At 49.9% G+C, this 23,584-nt stretch overlaps 1 protein-coding gene across 3 annotated transcripts; it reads right to left on the bottom strand.

Moving 5' to 3' along the window:
• Nucleotides 1-1,151: 1,151 nt before the first annotated feature.
• On the bottom strand, nucleotides 1,152-10,980 carry CD40 (CD40 molecule). 3 transcript variants are annotated; one of them, XM_037164604.2, is made up of 10 exons: nucleotides 10,858-10,941; nucleotides 9,564-9,737; nucleotides 7,835-7,913; nucleotides 7,372-7,497; nucleotides 6,958-7,104; nucleotides 6,484-6,577; nucleotides 3,856-3,917; nucleotides 2,387-2,473; nucleotides 2,239-2,267; nucleotides 1,152-1,716 (listed from the first exon to the last, which is right to left on the bottom strand). In XM_037164604.2, exons 2-10 carry the CDS (start codon nucleotides 9,600-9,602, stop codon nucleotides 1,558-1,560), a joined length of 822 nt encoding a protein of 273 aa, XP_037020499.2. In that variant the 5' UTR covers nucleotides 9,603-9,737; nucleotides 10,858-10,941; the 3' UTR covers nucleotides 1,152-1,557. The 3 variants fall into 3 exon arrangements, with proteins under 3 accessions (XP_037020499.2, XP_037020498.2, XP_037020500.2); XM_037164603.2 differs by lacking the exon at nucleotides 9,564-9,737 and having other exon boundaries at nucleotides 10,858-10,980; XM_037164605.2 differs by lacking the exon at nucleotides 9,564-9,737 and having other exon boundaries at nucleotides 1,152-1,701; nucleotides 10,858-10,980.
• Between the last annotated feature and the right edge of the window lie 12,604 nt (nucleotides 10,981-23,584).

Raw genomic sequence — 23,584 nt, 5'->3', positions numbered from 1 at the left:
TCCTCACAGCCTCCATCGGGGACAAGCCCTCTCTGCCCTCCCCCCTCCAGTCAATAGGACACATCATCGGGGAAATCCAAAGCAGCTTCTTGTGGAGAGTGGGGGGAGGGGCTGCGATCCCTGGGTTAAACCAGCCCGGCTCCATCCATGCGAGGAATCTCAATCTTCATGCCAGGTCTTTGCATGGCTCTTCCTTCTCCCCTTGTCCTAAAACCTTCCTCCCCTCCCCTCTCTTCCCCTCTGCTCCTACTCCATCTGCTGCTCCTCCTGGCTAGGCGCCCCCTCAGTTGGCACAGCAAGAAAAGAGAACAGGATGGTTATTTTTATCCTAAGATACTGCTGGGGGGGAAGGGGGTGCCATCTGACCGAGAAGCAGCAGCTTCTGCAGCAGTTGGGAGGTCAGGAGGAGGTGGGAGGCCCAAGATCTCCTCGGGAAGGAGCCACGGATTTGGGTTCCAGAGATCAGGAGGTCTGGGCGAAGCAGCGCAGGACCGGGAGCGGGGAGCCCTAAGTGGCACTGGGATGACGAACTGCTGTGTGACCACAGGCAGGTCACTGCACCTCTCTGGGGCCTGTTACCACCTCTGTTGAAGAGGGAGGGGTGCAGGTCCCGCCTGACCCTGAGGCTGTTTTCGTGAACATGAATGAAATACAGAGAACCCTTTGCAAACACGGCACCACGCGTGAGCACACACAGAGGGTGACGGCCTGGGGACACTCTTATTTACCCTCTACCAGCGCCCTACTTCTGGGAGCCGACAGCAAAGCAGGCAGCTTGTGTCACCCGGCATGTCCACCCCCGCTTTTCTTTGTACATGTTGGATGACTTTTTAATTACATAAGCAGTTATGTGAATTCACTCTCCTTTTGCGAGGAAAGAAATGAAGCCTTATGGGAAAGTCAGATCTTCTTTGGCCAGCCCTCCCCCAGAGCCTCCTCCCCACCCCAGACATGACGGCTTGTCCAGCTGTGCATTTTCCGTGTATCTTTGCAGAACCCTGGTTATACTTACACACGTGCATGTATGTTTCTACACACACCCATAGGCGATAGAATATATTATTTGTGGCTATGTGCTTTAAAGAAATTTTTTGTGCCCATCACTCTGCAGCTTGCTTTTTTCCCCCTATGACAGTGTTTTTGAGATCCTGTCGCATAAATATATTACAGTTTTATTTAACCAGTCCCCTGCTGATGAACAGCTAAGTGGCTTCCATTTGTTCGCTGTCACAAACAGCACTGTAATGATATGCATGTAGATGTCCCTTGGGCTTGGAGGAACCACATGGGCACTGAACTGCTGGCTTGGAGGGTTTGATGGGATCACTATTTGGCCACTCCCCCCCCCCGAAAAAAAGTTTTGTTTCCATCTTTCAAAGCAAGCTGGGAGATGGAATAGGCTCCAGGCTGGAGTGGGAGGTTCCTGTCCCAAAGTGAATGTTTCTGAGCCACAGCGGCGCGGGCAGAGGGGCCCTCACATCATCGCAGCTGCAGCTCCAGGCTCCCCGGCTACACGCGTGTTTGTCCAGGCTGCCACGCTCCTGCGCACACACGGCCTCACAGTCTCTCCTGCACCGAGATGCGGCTCTCTTTGCCATCCTCCTGCGTGACCGGCTGGCACCCGTGTAAGGTCTCCTGCACCGGATGGTTGGGGAGGAGGCCAGGAAAATCATCCATCTCCACAGGATCTTGCCCTTTGCCCTTAGGATGGAAGGCCTGGTGAGTCACAGGAGGAGGTTACCCCCAGTAACACCTCTGAGGAGCCCTTCCCTGCAGGGGGGTCCTTCCCAAGCCCCTTCCCCTTTCCCAAATCAGGGCCGATTCCATGGGTGCCTCCTGCCCCCTGCTGGCCACACTGAGGGTGTCGAGAAGCTTCCAGTGGGTTCAAGGAGCTGCCCCTCCAGTCTGGCCCGGGGTTCCTGCACCAAGGCCCCAAAGTGGTACCCCACACACTGAATGCTGGGAAAGACCAGCCAATGACACCATTAACATTGACAGTGGCACCTGGACAGCTCTGTGGAGAGGTGAGCTGTGAGGATGCTAAAGGTTGGCCCTGAGGGAGTTTGTGGGTGGAGCCCTGGAGCACATGGCTGGAGGCGGGGGCAGTGGCCAGTTCCGTGGCCGCCACATTGACCACAGGGCAGGCCCTGGATCAGTTTTACTGCCATGCAGTAAACAGTGAGTCTATCTTCTGTCCAGTTTGCCCAAACTCAGAGGCGGTTCCCAGGGGCAACCTACCTTGGTGTTTGCCTCCTCGGCCACCTTTTCTAGAGAGAAAAAGTAAAGCGGTGGGGAGTCAATGAGACTAGATCAGGAAAGAGGTAGCCAGGTCCCCTCTACCTTCTCCCCGCCTGCCTCCCTCATCACCTCCCACCTGGGGACTCACTGATGCAGGCGTACACCAACAGGACAGTTAGCAGGACCGCCATGAGGACGGGCACCACCACCAGGGCTCTCATCCGGTCCTGGGAATCTGAAGAAATCACAATTTCAGCGACAGCTCGCTCCCCCCTGCCCAAAGCCGCTGCACCTTAACCAGACTCTGAAATCCCTCCATGTCTGAGCTCAGCAACAGCAGGAGTTCCAAACAGGGGGCCCTGATAAAACATGGCCAGCAGGTGTCTTCGGTATAATCAGCACATTCTTTTAAATCTTTATAAACATTTTCATTGGGGGAGGAGATTGCCTATTGAAAATGTAGGCGTCTGATTTCTCTGAGAAGCGTGAAGATGTAGCCCCAGTGGGCCAGCAGCCCGGGTCTTCACAGGCCAGGACGGAGAGGTGCTGGGCATCTCCACCGCTCGCCACACTCCCCGGCCCTCCCTACCCTCTGCCCAGTCCTCAGGTCCAGCATCATTTACATCTGCACTCTCGCCTTTGTTATAGGAGAACAGAGGGGGAATTCAAGTATGTCTTGTACCCGAGTCTCCATTCCAAAGGGGAAGATGAAAAACCAGACGGAGAGACCAAGAGGCTGGGGGCTGGGGTAAGGCATATGCCCAGGACAAAACTTAAGGGGGCGCCAAAAGACTCAGTAATCAAGGTAAGTCATATTTGAATGTCATGGTTTAAATAATGAAATCATCATATTAAGGCCTGCAGGCTGGCTGCGTGTTTTTTAAATAAAGTGTTCCCGGATCCAGGGCCAGGGTTAGGCTGAGGCAGGTTAGGCGGGGATGTGCAGGGCTGGATCACGTCTTTAGTTAAAATGTTGTATTTTGTTCTTGATGGGTTATTTTTTGCATTGATTTGGATTCTTTTTTAAATGTTGCACCAAGATGTTATCTCGATGTTACCTGCTTTTTTCTGGCACCCCTTTAAATAGGTGCCCAGGGCCAGGGCGTGGCTCACCTTGCTCCAGCCCCAGCCACTCCAAAAGGAAAATGAAGGTTAAGAAAAAGCAAAGAGAGCACTTTTCTCGCCTCTGACCTTTGTTGCTCATTAACGCCACCTGCCTAAGCCCTGTAGTTATTCGAATCTGTGGCCTGGGCTGGAGACCAACTTCCTCACTGTGAAATCAAAATTGAGGCCCCTGAAAGAGCACCGTAAGTGCAGGGGGCGCAGAAGAGCTTTGACAGAGCACTTTCAAAGTACAAGAGCCCATGCCTCATGCTTACACAACCTACTAAGGGAGGTGCTGTGATCATCCCATTTTACAGACGAAGAAGTCGAGGCTGCAGAGGGGAGATGATTTGCCCAGGCTACACCCCTAAGTGGCAGAGCTGAGATGCCATAACTCCAAACCGCCTCCTCCTCTTGCTCCACCTCCCACCCATTGTGTCTATGTGCCTCAGTCTCCCCCTTCAGTTCCCTACCTTCCCAGCCTGCTGCCAGGACTCATTCCCCAGGACTCACCACAGAGGACATCGGTCTTGTTAGTCCCTGCTCGCCGCTCCACCAGGCCTTTGATCTCACAACTGTGTTCACACACATGTGCACACATACAGAGAGAGAGAAAAAAAAAACATTAAGTTTCCCCAGCCATAAGATTTCCAACCCCAGAGGGAGAGACCATCGACCACCACCAAGTCCAGGTTCACTGAGCACGTATTATGTGCACCCTCGCTTGCTCATTATGATGTTGACTCTGTGCTTCTGGAACTCATGAGTGCAGAGAAAAGCTTATTACACATCTTGAAGGGGGGATAACAGGAGAGTCTCTAATGAGTGCCAAGCGTTGTGATATGGGCTCAGGTGAGCTGGGAGCTGTTCCAAGAAGAGATGAAATCCTCAATAGCAGGAATGGAGGAGTGATCTGTTTGGTTTAAAGCAGGGCTTCTGAACCTCAGCACTACTGACGCTTTGGGCCACATAACTCTGTCCTGTGCACTGTAAGATGTCTAGCAGCATCCCTGGCCTCTACCCACTAGGTATCAGTGGCATCACCCTTCCCAGTGTGGTCTCCAGATATTGTCATATGTCCCCTGGGGGACAAAATTGCTCAGTTGAGAACCTCTGGCTTAAGGGACATCCAGAAAGACCTCCCCGGGGAAGTTAGGGCTGAGTGGGCCCTGAAGACCATAAACTTCAGAGCAGGGGCATCTGCCTGCGAAGCAGGACAGTGTGATACAGAGATTAGGGCGGTGATGTGCCAGGGGGCATCAGGGAACCTCGGAAAGTTGGGTTTTTAGAACCAGATCACTGATAATTAGCCACGAAGCTTTTGACTGGACCCAACTGGTGAGTCCCATCCATATGCAATCAGATGTCCAAATAGTGAGAGGACTCTGTTGGCCAAAGAGCTCACAGGAGGAGAAATCACAGGAGGGCAGCCGGCCAGAGGCCTTTGCAAGAGTCCAGATATGAGAAGACCCAGTCCACTGTGGTCCCAGGAGGACCGGTGAGGAGCGGTCAGAGAAGGACGTCACAGAGAAAAACATCTAAAATGGGGGAGAGGGAAGCTTCCAAGAGAACACGTACATGAGCAGAGTCGTACATGAGAAGAGTGCTTACGAGCTCACAAAACATGTTCACATGCCTCCTCCTCAAACCTCGTGAGACAAAGGTCATTCCCTTTTCCAGAGGGTCCCACACCTGCACAGGGCCACACGCTCTCTGGGCCGCAGGGAGGTTGGAACCCAGTGCTCTGATCCTGCTGCCCCAACCTGCCGCCAGGCAGCAATCAACATTTATCGCTAACAATTTACTGAGCACCTACTATGTTCTGGGCACTGTTCTAGGCATAAGGGGTGCATCAGTGGGAGGGGGAAAAAACAAGTCTCTAAATTTAAGGAGTTTGCGGTAAACAACAAAGTATGTATGACATGCTGTGATTTGTGTGGGCAATATGTGTTTGCACATGCAGATGTGTGTGTTGTATGTTGGTCTCTGAAAGAGCACACAGGGAATGGTATGTTTGCCTCCAGGGAGAAATGGGTGGCTGAGGGATGGGGATGAAGAGGAGACGGATTACTGCAGATCCCTGTGTGCCTGTCTGACCCATTTTTTAAAAAATTAAATGTGAACAGTCATGGGACATGCATAAAGGGCATTCCAGGCAAAGAGCTTGATGAAAGAGACTGGTGGTGTGCTGAGGGGATTGCCACGTAGCAGGCGTGGGAAGAGGTCAGGACACGGAGCTGAAAGGTCGGAGCCTGCAAAAGAGTGCGGGTTTTGTCCCAAAGGCCCGGAAAGCCGTGAAGGATGTTAACCAGGGAGGGGTACGATCCAAAATGAGCTGCAGAAAACTCGCTTTGGTGAGTACATGGAGACCCGGATGACGGGGAAAGACTAAATGTGGGGGCATCAGTGAGGAGGCTGAGGCATCACCCAGACCGAGGTGCTGAGGCCCAAGCTAAAGTGGCAACACCGAGACAGTGGGAAGGAGGAGTCCCCAGACACCTAGAAGGCAAGGTGGACAAGACCTGGTAGCTGATCTGGGGGTGGAGGTGAGGTGGGCGACCAGAGGACAAGTCCCAAAAGCATGGTGGTGGCTTTCACAGAGGACGAGAGGAACAGGAAGGCGAGGCCATTTGGTGCCTGTGGGTCATCTGCATGGAAGTGTCCCCTCGGCAGTTGGATATGACAGCCCGGGACCCAGGAGACAAATCTAGACAAGGGATGTTGGTTGAGAATCACCTGAGAGGGATGGTAGCTTGAAGCCATGGATGTGGACGAGACGGTCCAGGGGAGGCAGCAACGTGATTGAACAGCACAGCAAAACGAAGGCCTCGGAAAAACAGTTACAGAGGAGAGGGGAGGAGTGCAGGAGGGGAGTAGGAGAGGTGTCACAATGCGCCCAAGACAAGAGAGTTTCAGGAAAGACAGAGAGATCAACAGCATCTATTACCACCAAGAGACAGCAGACAAGAAAATGCTAAGAAGTGCCCATCTGGTTGGTTGTCCCCAAAGTCACATGTTTTACAAGCACATGAGTGTGTGTGGACATGGGGAGCTGGGGCTGGAGGGCAGGTGGCCAGATATAATGGAAGGGGACCCCATTGCCCTCTGGGGGCAGGCAACACAAGGGATGAGCTCTCATACCTTGCCCAAGGATGACATTTCTCAAAAGCAGATGACACATTGGAGAAAAAACCAACTGGGCAGGGTTCGCAGATGGTATCAGAGACTTGTGTAGCTGGGAGGGAGAAGGAAGCATTAATCATCACCGTAGACCACTGGTCTGGCTCTCCAGAGAACCTGTGGACAGGCAGGCCAAGATCTTTCTGCCGTAAGCCTTCTTGCCCCAGCGCTCAGCCTCCCCCAACTGCTCCAGCCCCTAGGAAGGGTTCTCCCACGACCCTCCCGAGGCAGATACCATGGCAGGAGGCAGAATGAGAGAGGTCCGCTTCCCAATCCCTCTAGGGGACATACTGATGTTTGTAGCCTGGAGTCTGCATCCCCTCCACCTCCGGGGCTGGAGGGAATCACTTCTCAAGGGTGCCCATGGCCCAGCCCCTTGCCTTCCGCCCTCGGCTCCTCTCTCCAGCCTCTAGAGCTAATTCTCAGGCCACTTACCGATCTGCTTGACCCCAAAGCCAGGAGGACAGGGGCTGTGCGGGGCGCAGCTGTCGCAGTTGTCATTGACACAGTGTTGGCCTTCATGACACATGCAAACCGTGTCTGTTTTCGTGGTGCCCTCCGTCTGCACCTGGAGTCCTAGGTCTGTGCGGAGATGGGCAGGAAGGATGGGAACCCCTTGCTGGCCACTCTCAGGGCCCCACTCCTCACACTTCCTGCTCTACTTTGTTCTTAGGCCGTCTTCCGAGCCAGGATAGCTATCCACTTACTTAACAACCAGTACAACCCAGACTCCAACCAATCAAAACAGACCCTGGCTATTAAAAAACAAAACAGAATGGCTGCACTGTCAAGAATGCGCTGGAATATCAGCCCAGCTCCCAAGCTCCCCTTCCCCAGCAGCCCACGCACTGGGGTCGCAGTATTTGTGTGGATGACAGTATCTCTCGTTGTTCGGGGTCTCCAGGAATTCGCCTCTTCCACAAGGATGACATACTGGGAGCATGGTGTCTGTGCAATCCTGGACCAGTTTGTCTCCTGGAAAAAGCATCAGGAAATGAGGCCGCTCCAACCAACCCAGTGAATCAGACAAGTACCAAAAACTCATCAGGCAGGGCTTTGGGGCAGAGGATTCAAAGGTAACAGTCTCAGACCCTTCCAGGCTTCATGGTCAAGTGCAGGGGGTGGGCAGGGCAGATATAGGAACCCTAGTCCTGGGTAGGCAGAGAGGGAACCCAGAACGTTATCACAGCAGGTTGTGAGTAGGAAATCCCGGGGGTCATTTAAGACTCAAGTCTACAGATGACACATGGACGTGCATCTGCCAGCAAAGCAAGAGGGGTCCCACAGTGGGGCTGGAGGGTCGGCGTCTCACCTGGCGGGCACATATTACAGCACTGGCTGTTTACTAGGTATTGGTTTTCTCTGCATACATTGGGTGGTTCTGGGTGGACCTAAAAACAGAATTGGGCAATTTGAAGGGATCTTGAAATCTCTGCTGCAGCCTCCTTGGCGGGAAGGTGAAAATCAGCTGGGACAGGGGTTAGAATGGAAGTGGAAGTTTAAAGGAGAGAAAAATGCAGCCTGCCCATTACTTGGTGTGTTTCTTTCTAACTAAACCACCAGCTGATATGATTCTCACCCAGAGAATCATTCTGGTATTTTAGAAAGTGACTGTACTGCAACCCCATAATAGTCTCTGAATTAAACGGATCTTCCTGTGTGACTACTGAGTCTTTCCTCCTCACTAAGATTCAAAAGCACACGAGGACCCCAGCACCCTCCCCTCCCCCCCGAGTCTTGCCGCTGGCTGACTTTGGCTGGTCCTGGTCCTGGTCCTGGTTGGGGCTATATTTAGCACCTGGTCTCTTCCTTCCATTCTTCTGCTCCCCAACCCTTCCCCCCTCCAAGCCTCAACGTGTTTTCTCCCTCCAACCCCTCCCTCACGAGATGCCAGGAAACTGGTGAAGCTGGAAAGCTAAAACCACTCTTTCACTTTACAGATGGTGGGACTCAGGACCGGGGAGGCTGGGTCACCTGCCCAGGGTTTCACTGTGAGAGTCACCAAGTGAGAAGTCAGATCTCAACATTCTCCCTCCCTCTCTCCATCAACTTGGGTCTCACCTGCATTTTTACTACATCCAGGTACCACCCATGCTGCTCACTACTTCTCACTAAATTTAAATACATTTCTTTTCCATGTAAATGTAACACTTGCGTCACTGCCATGAGAGGAGAACCAGTCTCACTTCTCGTAAATAAAAGGTGACCCTAAAAATAAATTCAGCAGCAATAAAACAGAGTTATGAACCCCCAACCAGTTGCTTTGCTCGACAATAGCCCTCCATCCGGGTCTGCTCTTAATTTTTGTTGTAAAAGGAGAAGTAGTAAGCACTTGAGAGGTATAAAATACATTCTAGCTCCAGAGACTTCTTCCTTGAAGAAAAACCAGAAGGACTTTAAACAGAACTGTAAAGTGAATGTCTGTTGGTTAGTTCTGTGTGTGTGCCCCCCACAATCATTCTACATTTGGGGAACAGCCAGTGAAAGCAGCACGGGTTTGAGAGACAAACAGCTTAAGGCTCCAACCTTGACTTTGTAACTCTTACTAGTTATGTTGTTTCTCTTAGTTTTAGTTTCCACCTCTCTCCGGCAGGAGCGACAATACCTGCCCCTCAGATCAGGTCTGAAGATGAGAAAGAATGTACATCTGTAGCCTGGCACAGTGTCTAGAACATTCCCTGGCAGTTTTAATGTTGATACGTGTACGAGTATCTGCTTGGATGCCCCACACCCTGGTTAACTAGCTCACTGGTGGCCCTCATTCAGCCATGATGTACAGAAACTCATCTTACCCCAAATGGGGAAGGAAGTGGAAAAGGCTGCTGCCCCATCATGACAGCATGCATCCTGTGACTGTCCTCCCTGCAGCCCTGGGGACCACCCCGCCACACTCCCAGGGCAGTGAAAGCCCTTTTGGCCATTTTCAAACACAGGGGAAGCGTAACTCCTCCTCTGAAGGTTCGTCACCCCCCAGTTCCCACTCCATAGCTCTGGTCCTTCTGAGACAAAGGAGTTCAAGACCAAAGCTTGGAGACTCTCACCATCTGAGAGGTAGGCTCAGGAACCAGGCAGGTGGACATTTATACCCAAGTTCCACCTAGCCATGAGAATTTTGGCAGGACATGTCCTCTCTCTGGGCTTCAGTGTGCTCATCTGTATAATGGGGAGTTGAAGGAAAACAGACGGAGAATTCATGGAAAGCACTTCCTCAGAGCCTGAAAAACAGGAAACTCTCAATAAAGAGCTTCTGCTGTTGTTGCCACAGCCCAGTCCTACCTGGAGCCAAAAATGTGAGCCTGCTCTTGAGAAGCCCAAATCACCCTTCACCCTCCCATCCCTAGCTCTTCCTCCACCCCCTCCTACAAGAATGCTCCTCTTTCCAGCTCCACCCCCCTCCTGTCTCCTTTCTCCCTAAGTGTCATTGCTCAGAGTGAAACTGAAAGTTCTGGGACCAAAGTAGCTTCCCCACAGATTCTCTTCCCTTGCTACCTACTCCATGGGTGATTCCGGCTCAGACTTCACACCAGAAACTACAGCCCTTGAAAGCAGGGGGTCACCAGAGGGTTTGGAATGAGAGAGTAAGGTACTTGGGGGGGATTCCCAGCCTCCAGAATGAGGAACTACAAAAATACATTTAAACAAAAAGTGAGACAAGTGTGGGCTTCTGAAAATCCCGGAGACATGCTTGACTGGGCATCTCTGAGCCCTTCTGATTGTGCCGGGAGAAACCCTTTCTTGGGTCCCATGGACTGTTCATCTGCCCCAGAGGTTCCCCAAGTCGTCTTAAATTCAGAACACAGAGACATACAGCTTTGAGTGTTCCTCCTAGGTTGCATGACCCCTTGTTCCCACAAGATGCCCTGGAAGAAGGCAGCCTCTGCTGGCAAGGAGATAACCAGTCTCAGAGGCTGGCATCTGTCCACATGAGTAAGGGACAGGAAACAAGCCAGACCCGCCGCTTCCCTTGTCCCGCCTCCCTTCCCACTGCTCCTAGGCCAGCCTCGCAGGCAAACCCAGACGCCAGCCCTTTGGCCAGATGAAGCCTTGAGGCTCCCCAAACCCCAACCCCGTCCACGCTGTCCAGGCACTTTCCCCACAGTGTCCCCACTTCGCACCCTCTGTGGACTACCTGGAACCCCAACCTGGGGGGAGAGAGAGGCAGCCCACCTCATTCAGCCAGGACCCCGGGGTTCCTTACCCAGCTTCTACCCACCGCTTCTGTCCCCAGCAAAATCAAGCTAGAAAGGTCCCTCCCCCCAAGTATTGCTTCCCTTCCCACTCCCCTCTCTCAAATCCCAAATTCCCCCGTAGGGTCGGAGCAGAAGCTCAACTCACGGCGGTCAACAAGAAGCCCACGAGGAGACTCTGCCGAGGGAGAAGAACCATGGCGAGGTAAGAAGCAGGCGGAGGGAAGCGGCTCAGCGTAGGGGTCTCTAGTAACTCCCAGGCTCCAGCCCCAGGCCGCGCCCATGGAAGGGGTGTGGTCTTCGGTGACCAATCGTGGCCAGCCTCTCTGGGGTGGGCGGAGTTCCGGGCCACCAGCTGCCAGGGATTCCCCCGGGATGTTCCCTGGAGTCTAAATTCTCCAACTCAGTTTAAGGACGCGCTGCAAAGGGGGGTGAGGTTCCTGGGAAGAGCTTTTCCTCCTTAGCCTCGGGAACTACAAAGGCTAGTCTGAAGAGAGGAAGGAACCAGCCGACTTCCCGGGGAAGAGGGTGGGTGGCGAAGGAAGGGAAGAAAGATCCCCACGGGTGCTGGGAAGACACTACAGGGATGCCCAGGGTTCTCCCCCGCCGCCTGCGGGAATCCCAGCAGAACCGAAAGCGTCCCCATCGAAAGTGGAGAGGCCTGAGAAAGTTCCCCGCATCCCAGAGAACGGGAAGGCCACAGCTGGGCTGTGGGGAGGAGGGCAATTTCCCAACTGAGTTTCTCTCTCTTTCGAAGGAAATTCCCTCCTGAGCGTACAGCGTCCTAGCCTCGCCTCCGTCCACCCATGCACCCAGGCATCCATGCGCCACGCCCTCGCCACCAGATTCTATTCCATACCAGTTTCCATCCATCACTAAGCGCTTAGAGCAGACAGCCCTTTGCTCTAAGTGTTTAGATCTTAGGGCCCCTTGAGAATCGTAGGAGACTCAGACCCTCTTGAGAACTGCAGGAACACACACACCCTTGTACCTGTCTTTCCCAGGTCCTGGCCCTCCAAGCCTTTCTGGAACCAGTGTTAACATTCTCTGCCCTGCGGCCCATGGCCAACACCCTGACCCCTGGGGTCCTGTCCAGGTTCTACCACTGATGAGCTGAAATTCCTTGACTGAAATTTTCCCCCAGTGAAACGAAGAATCTGAGCTACACGGTGGTCGGGTGGCTCTGAATTTCTGGGCTAGGCCAAAAGGTCAAGGTGTGCAGAGCTGGGAGGGTGGAAGAGGAGGGGCTGCTCACCCCACCCTCCTGGCTTCTGACGCAGAGGGCCACCTCTGGAATCCATGCCCTCTTTTTCGTCACCTCCACTGCTACCCGAATTCAGAGGCTCATCACCGTTCACTGGGGCTGTCCCAACAATCTCACTTACTCAATAAGTATCATTGAGCCCCTACTCTATGCCAGACAACTCTAACATTCTCTCTCTCTCTTTCCCTCTAATTCATACTGCAGTTACCTTTATAAATCTGATCGGGACACTCCACTACCTAAAAATTGTCAAAACCCCTCTGGGCTCCCCTAATGCCCTCGGGATAGCTGCAGCTCCTGCTTGAAGAGGGAGCCCTTCTTCACTCAGTCCCAGCCTGTCTCCCCACCCGCTCCCTGCATGTCCTCCCATGTATACTGGCTTCAGCCTTGCTCACCTCTCAATTTTCCAAACACATGATTGTTTTTTCTTACTGTTTTTTTGGACTGTGTCTTGCTGTATTCTTCCTTCCCTTCTTCTTTCTGGAACCAATTTAAATTTTTACCTCCTGTTAAGTCTCCTCCTCACTCTCTGAGACACAAGCACATATTCCGCCCCACCTTACCCCTTCCCTGTGTTCCCACAGCATTAGCGTGCTGGGCTATAACTCTACCTGCCCGGCCACATGTGACTGTGAGCTCCTTAAAGACAGGACTGGATCTGTCCCGGTCTTAGGCACAATTCTGTGGGTAACAGAACACCGGTATATAGTTGCTGAATGAATGAGGGAGGGACTGGGCTCAGTAGCTTATCATTCTAATCACTGCCTCCATGAGGAAAAAAGTGAAAACAGAAACTGCAAAAGATTGGTCATTGCCACACAGACCTCGGGCTGGTAGTCAGATACCAACAGCGGAGGGGCACTTGAAATTGGCTTGCAGAGGACTTCACGAAAGCCACCCAAAGTGGCCCAGGATGAAGAGAACATTAAAGTAGCACTTCCCTTTTTAAGCCACTTCAAAGACACAGGCACGGTTGTAATTCCTTCGGGGAGGTGTGAGGCGAGGGCGTCACTGTGATAACTTCAGCCGATACTTATTCTTTATTTGCTTGATTTCAAAATTGGGCCCTTCATAAAACTGCCTTGGGAAGCAAGTACACAGAATTAAAACATTAATTATGTTATATAAAACATATCAGAGCAGCAATTAAAGCAGCTTAAATTAATGTGTAAAAGAATAAATAGTAGCCTGTGGGTTGCCCCATGTGGTGAAGACCAGATAGGATAAAGGGAAGATATTTTAGTTTACGCGTATCTCGAGGAAATGTGTGCTAGCAGGAACCGGCCCAGAGAAGGCGAAGAATCTTCTTGGCTGGGAAGAGTCTGTTGGAGGAGGAAAGAGAGAAGACGATTTGTGGGGAGGGTGGCAATGTCGCATAGTCCCATCAAAGAGAACTATGGAGAATTCCGTGATGGGAGTAGAGCCAAGGGCAGTAAAAGAGTAGGGGCCCGGGATTTGGGAATCACAGAGAACATGGCCTTCATAGGGGCGTTGGGAGTCATAGGGCCAGGTGAATGGGTAAGAAGTATGCCTGAAGGTCCAGTGCATAGTGACAAAACGGTTGTAATATGCAAACCCCACTGTATTGCTCTCAGATTTGAACAACTCCCCAGAGCCCTCACCCCTTAAGTTTGCAGGGCCCAAGTTCATGGACTCCTGGTCTGCTGTCTGACTGTCCTTTCTGCCTTTATCTTGCTGCTCCAGATGGTGCTGTCACCTCTGCCCTGAAAGCTCTTCTTCTCCACTCTCCTTTTTTTGGACAAAGCCCTTCTCACCCTTCAAGGTTCAGCGCAGGTGCCCCTTCTTTGGAAAGCCCTCTCCAACAGCCATCCCGGGATGTGCGCGCTTCCCCCTCCCCACCTCGTGCTTTCTCAGAACCTGTGGCTGCTTACCTCCGCAAGATGCCAACCCTACCGAACATGTTTCAATTATTCTGTTTACTCGCGAAACCAGTGTACTGAGGCGACTCAACTCGGTGGGGCGTGATAATGAAGCTGCCTCCCCCTAATCTCGGCCTTCAGCCCTGCTGTGTTGACTCTCCCTTTTCCACCCCTTAATGACATCTTGGGCAGATTGCATTACTTTTGGATCACTTTCTGTTGTTAAACCTCCATCCTTGATAGCTTTATTCCCAAACTCAATTTAAATCTCATTTTATCTTCTCCCTTACTCCTCCAAGGGTTGACTTGAGTCGGGTCCCTGCCTGCTTGGATAAAAGAGGGGAGGGAACATGCCCCCTTACTGATATTGAGAGGATGGAGTGGGAATAGCCCTCTGCAATTACCTTCTCCCTCTTGGCCAACCCTGCTCCCCCAGCCAACCCAGAGTGACAAGTGTCCATGTATGGTTTGTCAAGGGGCACGTGAATAAGTTTCTTGGGTCTCTGGCAGGGGACGTGCAGCTCAGCCGTGAGCTCCCTTCCTTGCCCCATCACCTCGGCTCCTGCCACTGGAGAAACCCTCTTGCTCAGCAGTCGGACAGCTTGGTATGATATCAGAAAGCCTGGCTAACTACAGCAGGGTCCACTTGACCTAGAGAAACTTGCGCATCCTGGCCAGCTGCTCCACAGTGACCCCTCTCTCCACCACTCTTCTCCCCTGCTCAGGTAGGCATAGGGGGACACCAGCAAGTCCACTACCAAGTAGACCCCCCCCACACTGGGGAACGGCATCCCAGTATTCTTTCTTGCAGTCACCTTTCAATCTTCATAAGAGACTCACACTTAAATTGGGGAGTATCATCTTCTACCATAACACATAATCCTCAACAAAGCCAGAGAATTCCTCCTTCCCCAGGATTATTAATTAAATGGGCAAAAAAAAAGAAAGTGATGTTTTGGCTAAGGAATTGCCCCTTTTTGGCCAGTTCTTCCCCCTTTAGCAAACCTTTTGGAGGGAAAGTATCCGGCTCCCATTTGCAATGGACGGTATGTAGGGCCTGTTGGCTTTGGTGATGGGCCACAGTGCCAACTCCTAAGTAAGGGGAACTCCCACTCAATAACCTTTGAACTGGGTCATTCCTCATACCTAATGATCCCTGGAAAGAAGAATCTTCATAGCCTGATGCCCACAAAGAGCCCAGAAACAAGCTGAACCTTAAACAACTGTTTGTTGAGTGAAGGTGGGACTATACGAGACTGAAGGGATCTGTCAGGACCCACCGGCCTGTTCCACACTGTCCCGTGTAGCTGTCTATGTCCACCAGATGACCAGGCTCTCTACCTGGCATTCCCCACCCAACTGTGGACAAAAATCTTTCCCTTCAGCTCATCAGAGTTGGGTTGGGCTTTATCAGAGGGAACTAAAAACCTCAGGGAATAACCCAACCAGAAAGTAAGGAATCCCAAGAGCCAGAAAAACTTACGGGTGAAAAGGGAAAAACAGAAGGGTGAGTTAACAAAGTATAGGTCTTCATCTTGCTCCTGAACTAATTGTGATTTGGTTGATCCTGATTCCCAGAGAAGGAGACCTCAGGCTTGGTCCTCAGCCTTCTCGGGCTCTGACGCCTAGTAAAAGAGATGCCTTTGGTTGGGTGAGAGTAATCCAAATCTTTCACCATGCCCTCAAGATCCTGCATGATCTCTGGCTTCTACTGACTTCTCCCTCCACTTACCCACTTGCTTGCTACACCCTAGCCATCCAGATCTCTTGGTTTCCACCTCAAAGCCTTTGTCTGTGCTGCTCCCTCTGCCTGAAATGCACTTCCTCCCACTCTTCATCCACTGGCTCTACTTCCCCATTCAGGTCTCCTGGCCAATGACACCTCCTCAGAGAGGCCCTTTTGGATTACCTTATCTAATGTGAGTTCCTCCACCAATGCACCTTCCCCATGGCTGTCCTCTCGCATAGCTTCTGTTCTAGTCGGAGTTGTCACTGCAGACAAGAAAAGAAAGAGCTGGTGAATTTAAATGCATAGAAGAGAACATTATTGGAAAGGACCAGTTGGCTCATAGAATTGAAAGGAAGGCTGAAGAACTCAACCCCAGCCAGGTCTTACAAGGATCAGGATCTCCCCAGGATCAGGGACATAGACAAAACCCTGCTACAGAACAAGTCTTACAAACCAGCTCTGTGCTAGCAACCTCCAGGAGGGTCCCCAGTGAGCCCGCCTCCTGGTCTTCACAGCCCTGTGTAATCCTCTCCATCATTATGCTGGGGTTGGTCTGTGTGACCAACAGAAACCCAGTGAAGTGACAATGTGTCACGTTCAAGGTTAGGTTGTAAACTACTGAGGCGTCTTTGTGATGTGCTCTACTGTATATTCTCTCTCTCCCCCTCCTGCCCTCCCTCTTCTTTCTCCCTCCTTTTCTCTCACTCTCTCCACCCACCACCCTGCCCCTCATAGGCCCTCTGCAGAAGCCAGCTACCATGTTATGAGGACACTCCATCAGTCTTTACAGAAGCCCACATGGTGAGGAACCAAAGCTTCTGGTCATTAGAAGTGGATCCTGCCCTGACCAATGTGGCTCATCCTGCAAACCAAAAGTTTGATTCCTGGCCAGGGCACATGCCTGTATTATGGGCCAGGTCCCTAGTCCAGATGCATATGAGAAGCAAGCAATCAATGTTTCTCTCTCTCTCCCTCCCTTTTCCTCTGTCTAAAATAAATAAATAAATAAATAAATCCTTAAAAAAAGTGGCTCCTCCAGCCCCAGCAACACCTCAGATGCCTGCAGGCCCAGCTGATACCTTGGAAAACACTTTTATTTAAAAGGACCTTTACTTTACATCTTCTCCATCACCAGCCGCTATCATTCACTTTAATATTTGACAATTTGATGAAGGGAAATAGCTTATTCCTGCTTTAATTTACATTTTCCCAATTATAGCGACATTGAGTATCCTATCAAATGTTTATTAGCCATTTAGATTTCCTCTTTCATGAACTAAATTTGCCCACTTTTCTACTGAATTGTCTTGTTCGTATCAATTTCACTTATTCATGTATTTATTTAACAAACACATATTGAGTGCTTACTATGTGTTCCATGTTGGTGACTGGCCATTGAGGAGGCAAAGTCCTGGCCTTACTTAAGAGCTCTTTGTATGATAATGACGTTAACCCTTTGTCACCCATGTTGGAAATCAGTCCAAATGTCTAATTGTACCTCCAGGCTCTTCCGTCCATGTTCTCTGGCAGATTGTTAATAATTACAGTTTCAGATTTTATGATGTAAAAAGACCTAATACTAAGAGCCACCAGTCATTAGTGGTTAGAACAGAAAAAGCACTGAGTCCCATCTCCTGTGTGGCCCCTCGTCAGGGCTCCGCTCTCATGCCTTTCATAATTCACCGTCTCCACTTCAAGTACCTGGGGCCGTCTCCTGGGGGAGGAGAGCAGGGCTTTTATGGCCACGAGAGCACGTTTAGCTCTTGACAGGGGCAGGACAGAAGTGTCAGAGTTAATGCCCCTGGGAGCGCACTGCCACCAATGACAGGCAAGGAGCTGTTGAGAAACCCAGTTCCCTCATCCCTTCCAGGGGTGCCCAACCTTCCGGCGTCTCTGGGCCACACATTGAATCCACAAACACTAATGAAACTGATGAACAAAAAAATGTTTTTAAGTAAACTTAAAATTTTGTGTTGAGCCGAGTTCATAGCCAGCCTGGGCTGCATATGGCCTGCAGGCCTCGGGTCGGACTCCCCTGGAGGGACTGACTCAGAGGCGTGTGCTCTACACTGTCTCCCCAGTCAAGATGAGGCCCTGGTCGTCCACGGTGCACCCTGCTCATCAGTCTACCCTGTAATGGCTTCCTCCCCCTCTCTGTTTCACTTCCCCACTCCCTTTTTAGTGCTTCCTGGGATCACCTCCAAAATAAGCTCGTTGCACTCAAATCCTGTCTCAGTTTCTGTTTCTGGGAGACTCCAACTAAGACACGCTGATTTACAGACAATGAACTTGTAGCAGGAGGCAGTGTAGCTTGGTGGGTAGAAGTGAGGCCTCTGCAGTCAGGGATCTGGGTCTAACGCTTGATTCTGCTCCTGTGTGACCTTGAGCACGTACACTCTTTTTGTTTTTAATGGTTAAAATAGCAAAGTTCACAAGTTAAAAAAATTATTAAGCCCTGGCTGGTGTGACTTAGCGGATTGAGTGCCAGCCTGGGAACCAGAGGGTCGCTGGTTGGAGTCCCGGTCAGGGCACATGCCTGGGTTTTGAGCCAGGGCCTCAGTAGGGGGCGTGCAAGAGGCCACCACACATTAAGGCTTCTCTCCCTCTCTTTCTCGCTCCCTTCCCCTCTATCTAAAAATAAATAAATAAAAATGTTTTTACAAATAAAAAATTAATAATGTAATATACCAAAATATTGGCTTGGGTGCTTAATTTTTTTAAAGATTTTATTTATTTATCTTTAGAGGGAAGGGAAGGAGAGAGGTAGAGAAACATCAATGTATGGTTGACTCTCCTGTGTCCCCTGCTGGGAACTGGCCTGCAACCCAGGCATGTGCCCTGACTGAGAATCCCACCGGGATCTTTTTGTTTGCAGGCCCGCGCTCAATCCACTGAGCTACACCAGCCAGGGCGATTTGTGTGCTTTAAATGGATGAACTGTATGGAATATGAATTATGTCTAAATAAAATCTATTTAAAAAAAACAACCTAAAGTGGTTTATGAGAGGAAGCAGCAGAGTGCAAAAGAAATAAGTCCAGAGCCCTGGCTGGTGTAGCTCAGTGGATTGAGTGCCAGCCTGGGAACCAGAGGGTCACTGGTTCGATTCCCAGTCAGGGCACATGCCTGGGTTGCAGGCCAGGTCCCCAGTGGGGGACACATGAGAGGCAACTACACATTGCTGTTTCTCTCCCACTCTTTCTCCTTCCCTTCCCCTCTCTCTAAAAATAAATAAATAAATAAAATATTTTTTTAAAAAAGAAAGAAGTCCACAGGCATTATAATTTAACTGCAGTGTAATATTCCTATACAATTTAAAAGAGACAAAAATCAATTAAACATATTGTGTGAGGATATATGCATTTGAAGTAAAAGCAAAAGAATGTGTGCGAATGGTACATACCGTTTCAGGAGAGTGATTAGCCGTGAGAAGGGAGAGGAGGAGACAGGGAGTAAAGCTCTAGCCATAACTACAATGTACTGGTTTAAAAAAAAAAAAAAAAGCAAAGGTAACATAGGCCTAATAGCTCACATGGTTGTTATAGGGATTAAATCAACTGTGCAGTTTTCTCTAATATCCAGTGAAACTGATATTCATCACTGATATCAGAAAACCAGGCCCTAGAGAGCACAAGTCACTCCCATAGGGTCATATGGGGACCTGGGACTCACGCCCCACTTCTGCCCCCCCAATGAGCCATGGGTATTCTGGCCATAGGGTTCCACTTGTCCTGGGCTCTGAGTACTCTTGGACTCAGAGAGGTGGGACTGGCTGGTCGTCAGCGCTGTCCAGTAGAGCTTTCTGTGATGAAGACAACCCAGTATGGAGGCCACTAACTACATGTGCCCCTTAGACACTTGGAATGCAGTTAGTGCAATGGAGGAAGTCAGTTTTTATTTTATTTACTCACAATAAATATAAATAATCATTTATGGCTAGTGGTTGCCACCTTAGACAGCTCAGATCTAGAGTGAGGAGTTGAACAATGGTGGGAAGAATCTCTCAGTTCTTTTCTTCTCCGCCTGTTCTCTCTGTCCCCCTGCTACCTCTCCCAGCCCCAGCTATTCAGTCCCCCCTTCGGACCACTCCCCTGTCTCTCCTTTGTACTGGCTTCGTTCTGTGGAAGGAAGCAGTGGGGAAGGTGACAGCCATTGTATTTTTAGACACCCAACAAGGTGAAACAAACTCCTTTGTGACCCCCGAGTTGAAAGACGAGATGAATAAAGCCGAATAAAGGCTCTTTGCTAGATGGTTCTATTGTTCCTTGCTCCCTTGTAGTATTCATGCTGAGATAATTTCCAGCTTCACAGATCCTCAGTAGTTACAAAACATACCATTACGTCATTTTCATTTCATCAGAATTACAGGTCATAAGGCTACTCTGATCCTTACCAAGTTCATCATTAATGGTTTCGAAATAACGGTTCTTTCTGTTTCAGCATGAGCCCCATTCAGAATGTCCGACCTCTATATTCTTTTATATCCTGCTTCCTACTTTTAACTCTCTGTCTAGACAAGAGTGGCTAATGGAGTTTTCCAGATGCCGGTGTGTATTTCACGTCCATGAAGTGGCTCCCTGCTCCACTCTGTAACTCCACCACAAAGGCTGTAAAAGTAGTCATTTCTTTCCAAACCGTCTAATCCTGATGGATGGCATGGGAAGGTCCACCTGAGTCATACATCTAATCAACCGTCAGCTCTCCTAAGCTACATCTCCATGGCAACTTGAATGAACTCTGCAGGGCACAATAGGACACTCGGGCTTTGGAGCCTGACAGATGTGGGTTTGAATCCTGACCATGTTGCCTAACCATGGAAAACAAAGTAACATCCTCTTTGAGTCTGTTTCCTCGTCTGTGAAATGGAGAAACGGGATACCAAAGTTTTCTTTGCAGGTTAGTGGAAGGACTGCAAGGATTTATATGGGAAGCAAGATACTGAAGCCAGTAAAAAGCATGGACTCCCCCACCAGAACACTGCTCTGTGACCAGAGGTAATTTGCCAATCTCTCTGAACCTCAGTTTTCTCATCTATAAAATGGGTATAGTATTAATGCCTACCTCATGGGATGTCGAGAGGATTAAATAAAAAATATATATAAAGTCCTCGGACCGTGTCTGACTCAGAGAAAGCATGCCCTCAGGATAGCTTCTCATCCCTGTTTTTGGCTACTTTCTATAGAGCAGAATTCTTTTGGGGGTTTTGTTTGTTTGTTTTTTAAGATTTTATTTATTTATCTTTAGAGGGAAAGGGAAGGAGAGAGGAAGAGAAGTATCAATGTATGGTTGTCTCACGTGTGTCCCTGCTGGGAATGGGCCTGCAACCCAGGCATGTGCCCTGACTGGGAATCCAACCATGGTTGTTTGGTTTGCAGGCCCGCACTCAATCTAATGAGCTACACCAGCCAGGGCAGAATTCTTGTTTTTTAATATTGTGAAATCCTCTGCACAACTGGAGAAGCCTATGAACCCTGCTCAGAAAAAAAAAGCTGACGAGTGCATAAAATAGGGTAAATAGAGTTACAAAGAAAACCAATTATATTGAAATAGAGTCCTCAAAATATTAAAGACAAATGTGTGAGATGGCCGTGGACATGCTTCTTTACTGATGAATTAAGTAATAAGATCTAGTGGCAAGTCTAAAATTTCCATAATTCCAAAGTCATGATGAGTGCAAACAATAATTCAAGACACCTGCAAGGACTGTAATGCGATTCGAAATATCTTGTGCTGTCTGTAGGAGACAATGTAGCAGGCTCTGCTAGTACTACTGTCAGCTGCCTACGCTCATAATTAAGAGAAAGGCATAATTTCAATGAGAGGTAGATGAAAATAAGGAAGTAGATCTTTCCCATCCAAGTTCATGAACCCCAGGTGTATAATAGTTAGCACGCCTTTATCCTCCGCTGTCACAGATTAAGAGGTAAACTGAAAATCCTCCTCGCAACGCGTTACATGGCCTCTGGTCGGAAAAGCAATTTCAAAACAGAAGTGCACAGTTCTACAAGAGTGTGCAATAGGGCTGACAAACTGATGCTTATTGATGAGTACATGACAGGCACCATTCTAGGTGTTTACAGATGTTAACTCAGCACCATTCACAGTAGTCCTTTAAGACAGGTCCTATTACTATTCCTGCTTCACGATGGAGGAAAAGGAGGCATAAAATGGTCAGGCAAATGTGCCCAAGGTCAACACAGTCTAGTAAGTGGTAGAGCCAAGAGTTGGACCTTAGTCTGATTCTGCAGTCTGTGCTCCTAGCTACCATACTCTACCATTCCTCTACTCTGTGGAGGCAGAGTAAGATATTTTTTAAGATTTTATTTATTTATTTTGAGAGAGAGGAACGGAGGGAAAAGGAGAGGGGTGGCATCAGTGTGTGGTTGCGTCTCACACGCCCCCTACTGGGGACCTGGCCAGCAACCCGGGCATGTGCCCTGACTGGGAATCGAAACAACAACCTTTTGCTTCTCAGGCCAGCGCTCAACCACTGAGTCACACCAGCCAGGGCCAGCGTGGGATTTTTAACTAACACAGTCAGGGTGGTGAGGAGTTAATTAACGAGTTGGCAGGGAAGGGAGGAGGGGATGTGGAGCTGCAGAAAGGTGGCTGGGAGAGTATTTTAAGCAGACGGAATGTGTACAAGGCCCTGAAGTAGGACTGTGGTGGATGTAGGGTCTAAGAGATGACCAATGGGGTCGCAGGTTGGAAAGCAAGGGGGACGGTGGCATAACATGAAGCTGGACAGCAGAAAGCTTGGAGCTCTTGTAGGGTCTGGAAGGCAGCTTTATCGTTATCTTAAGTACAATGGGGAGCGACAGGTTTGTTACATACAAATATCGCTCTAGCTGTAAAAGAAAACAATCGAGGAAGAAAAAGGGGCAACAAGTAGCCTGGTTTGGAGGACGGACTGAACTGGGGGGGGGCGGGGGGGACAGAGAAGTGCACGGATGGGAGAACGATCTGGGGGAAAGGATCCAGTGGATTGGATGTGGGGGCGGGGCAGGGATAGCTCTGTGGCAGATGGTTTTTCTCAGTCGGCCACAGCTGTATCTTTCATCCGCCCACTCTTCTCACAAAAGAACTATGCTATTCTTTCCATCAAAAGGTGGGACCTGTATTCCCTCCCCTTGAATCGGCTGGCCTTAGCAGGGTTTGTGATTTCCGAGGCTATGTCACCAAAGGCAATAATACAGTTCCGATTTCGTGAGCCACTCTCCCAGACCCCCGAGCTCTGTGCAAGTACACACCTGCTCTGAGGCCACCATGCTGTGAGGAAGCCCAAACTCGCCCATGCAGGGAGGCCACGGGGAGGCCCTGCGCTTTTGTGAAGAAAGGGAGATGTCCGACTGGCCTCCGGCTGCTCCGACCCCTGCCGTTCCAGCGCAGCCACTGTCTGACCGACTGACCCTGAGCCAGAGCTGCCTGACCTAGCCCTTTCCGAATTACCGATGCCCAGAAACTATGAACAAGCATAAAACGGCCATTTGGCGCCCCTAACTTTTGAACCTGGAACACAGATTCTGTCTCTGTGGACTGAGCCAGTTTCTCAGTTCTAACCCTCACAAAAGAGATTTAACATTCTCAGTTTAGGTTGTTTATGAGGGATCCCCAAACAGGGTAAACGGCTTTTGGGTATGCCACCTCTGCAGTTTTAATTTCCCAGTCCAGGGGTTTGTAAACCTGGAAGAGCTTTTTAAAAAAACCCACACAAATTCTTAAGTTCTACCCTGGACCCATTGCATCAGAATCTCTGGGCAACAGTGAGCCATGGACTCAGCTACCTGTCCCACTGTTTGACATGATTCTCTGCCATTGTCATAATTATTGCACTTATGTTCTATTTCTATACCCCAACATATATGGGCAAATCAGGAGATGTTTCCTTTGAGAATTTCAAGTGAAAGAGGGCATTATTCAGATGGTCCCGGTCATCTGAGTAGCTAGCACAAACAAAATTCACTTACCTACATCAAAAATAATTACCTTTCAATGTTTCCACAA

This window comes from Artibeus jamaicensis, unplaced genomic scaffold (genome assembly GCF_021234435.1).
Source record: "Artibeus jamaicensis isolate MK-2021 breed Jamaican fruit bat unplaced genomic scaffold, CSHL_Jam_final contig_685, whole genome shotgun sequence".
Lineage (NCBI taxonomy): Eukaryota > Metazoa > Chordata > Mammalia > Chiroptera > Phyllostomidae > Artibeus > Artibeus jamaicensis.
Note: the sequence above shows the minus strand (reverse complement) of the source record. Positions and strands in the feature narration are given on the sequence as shown.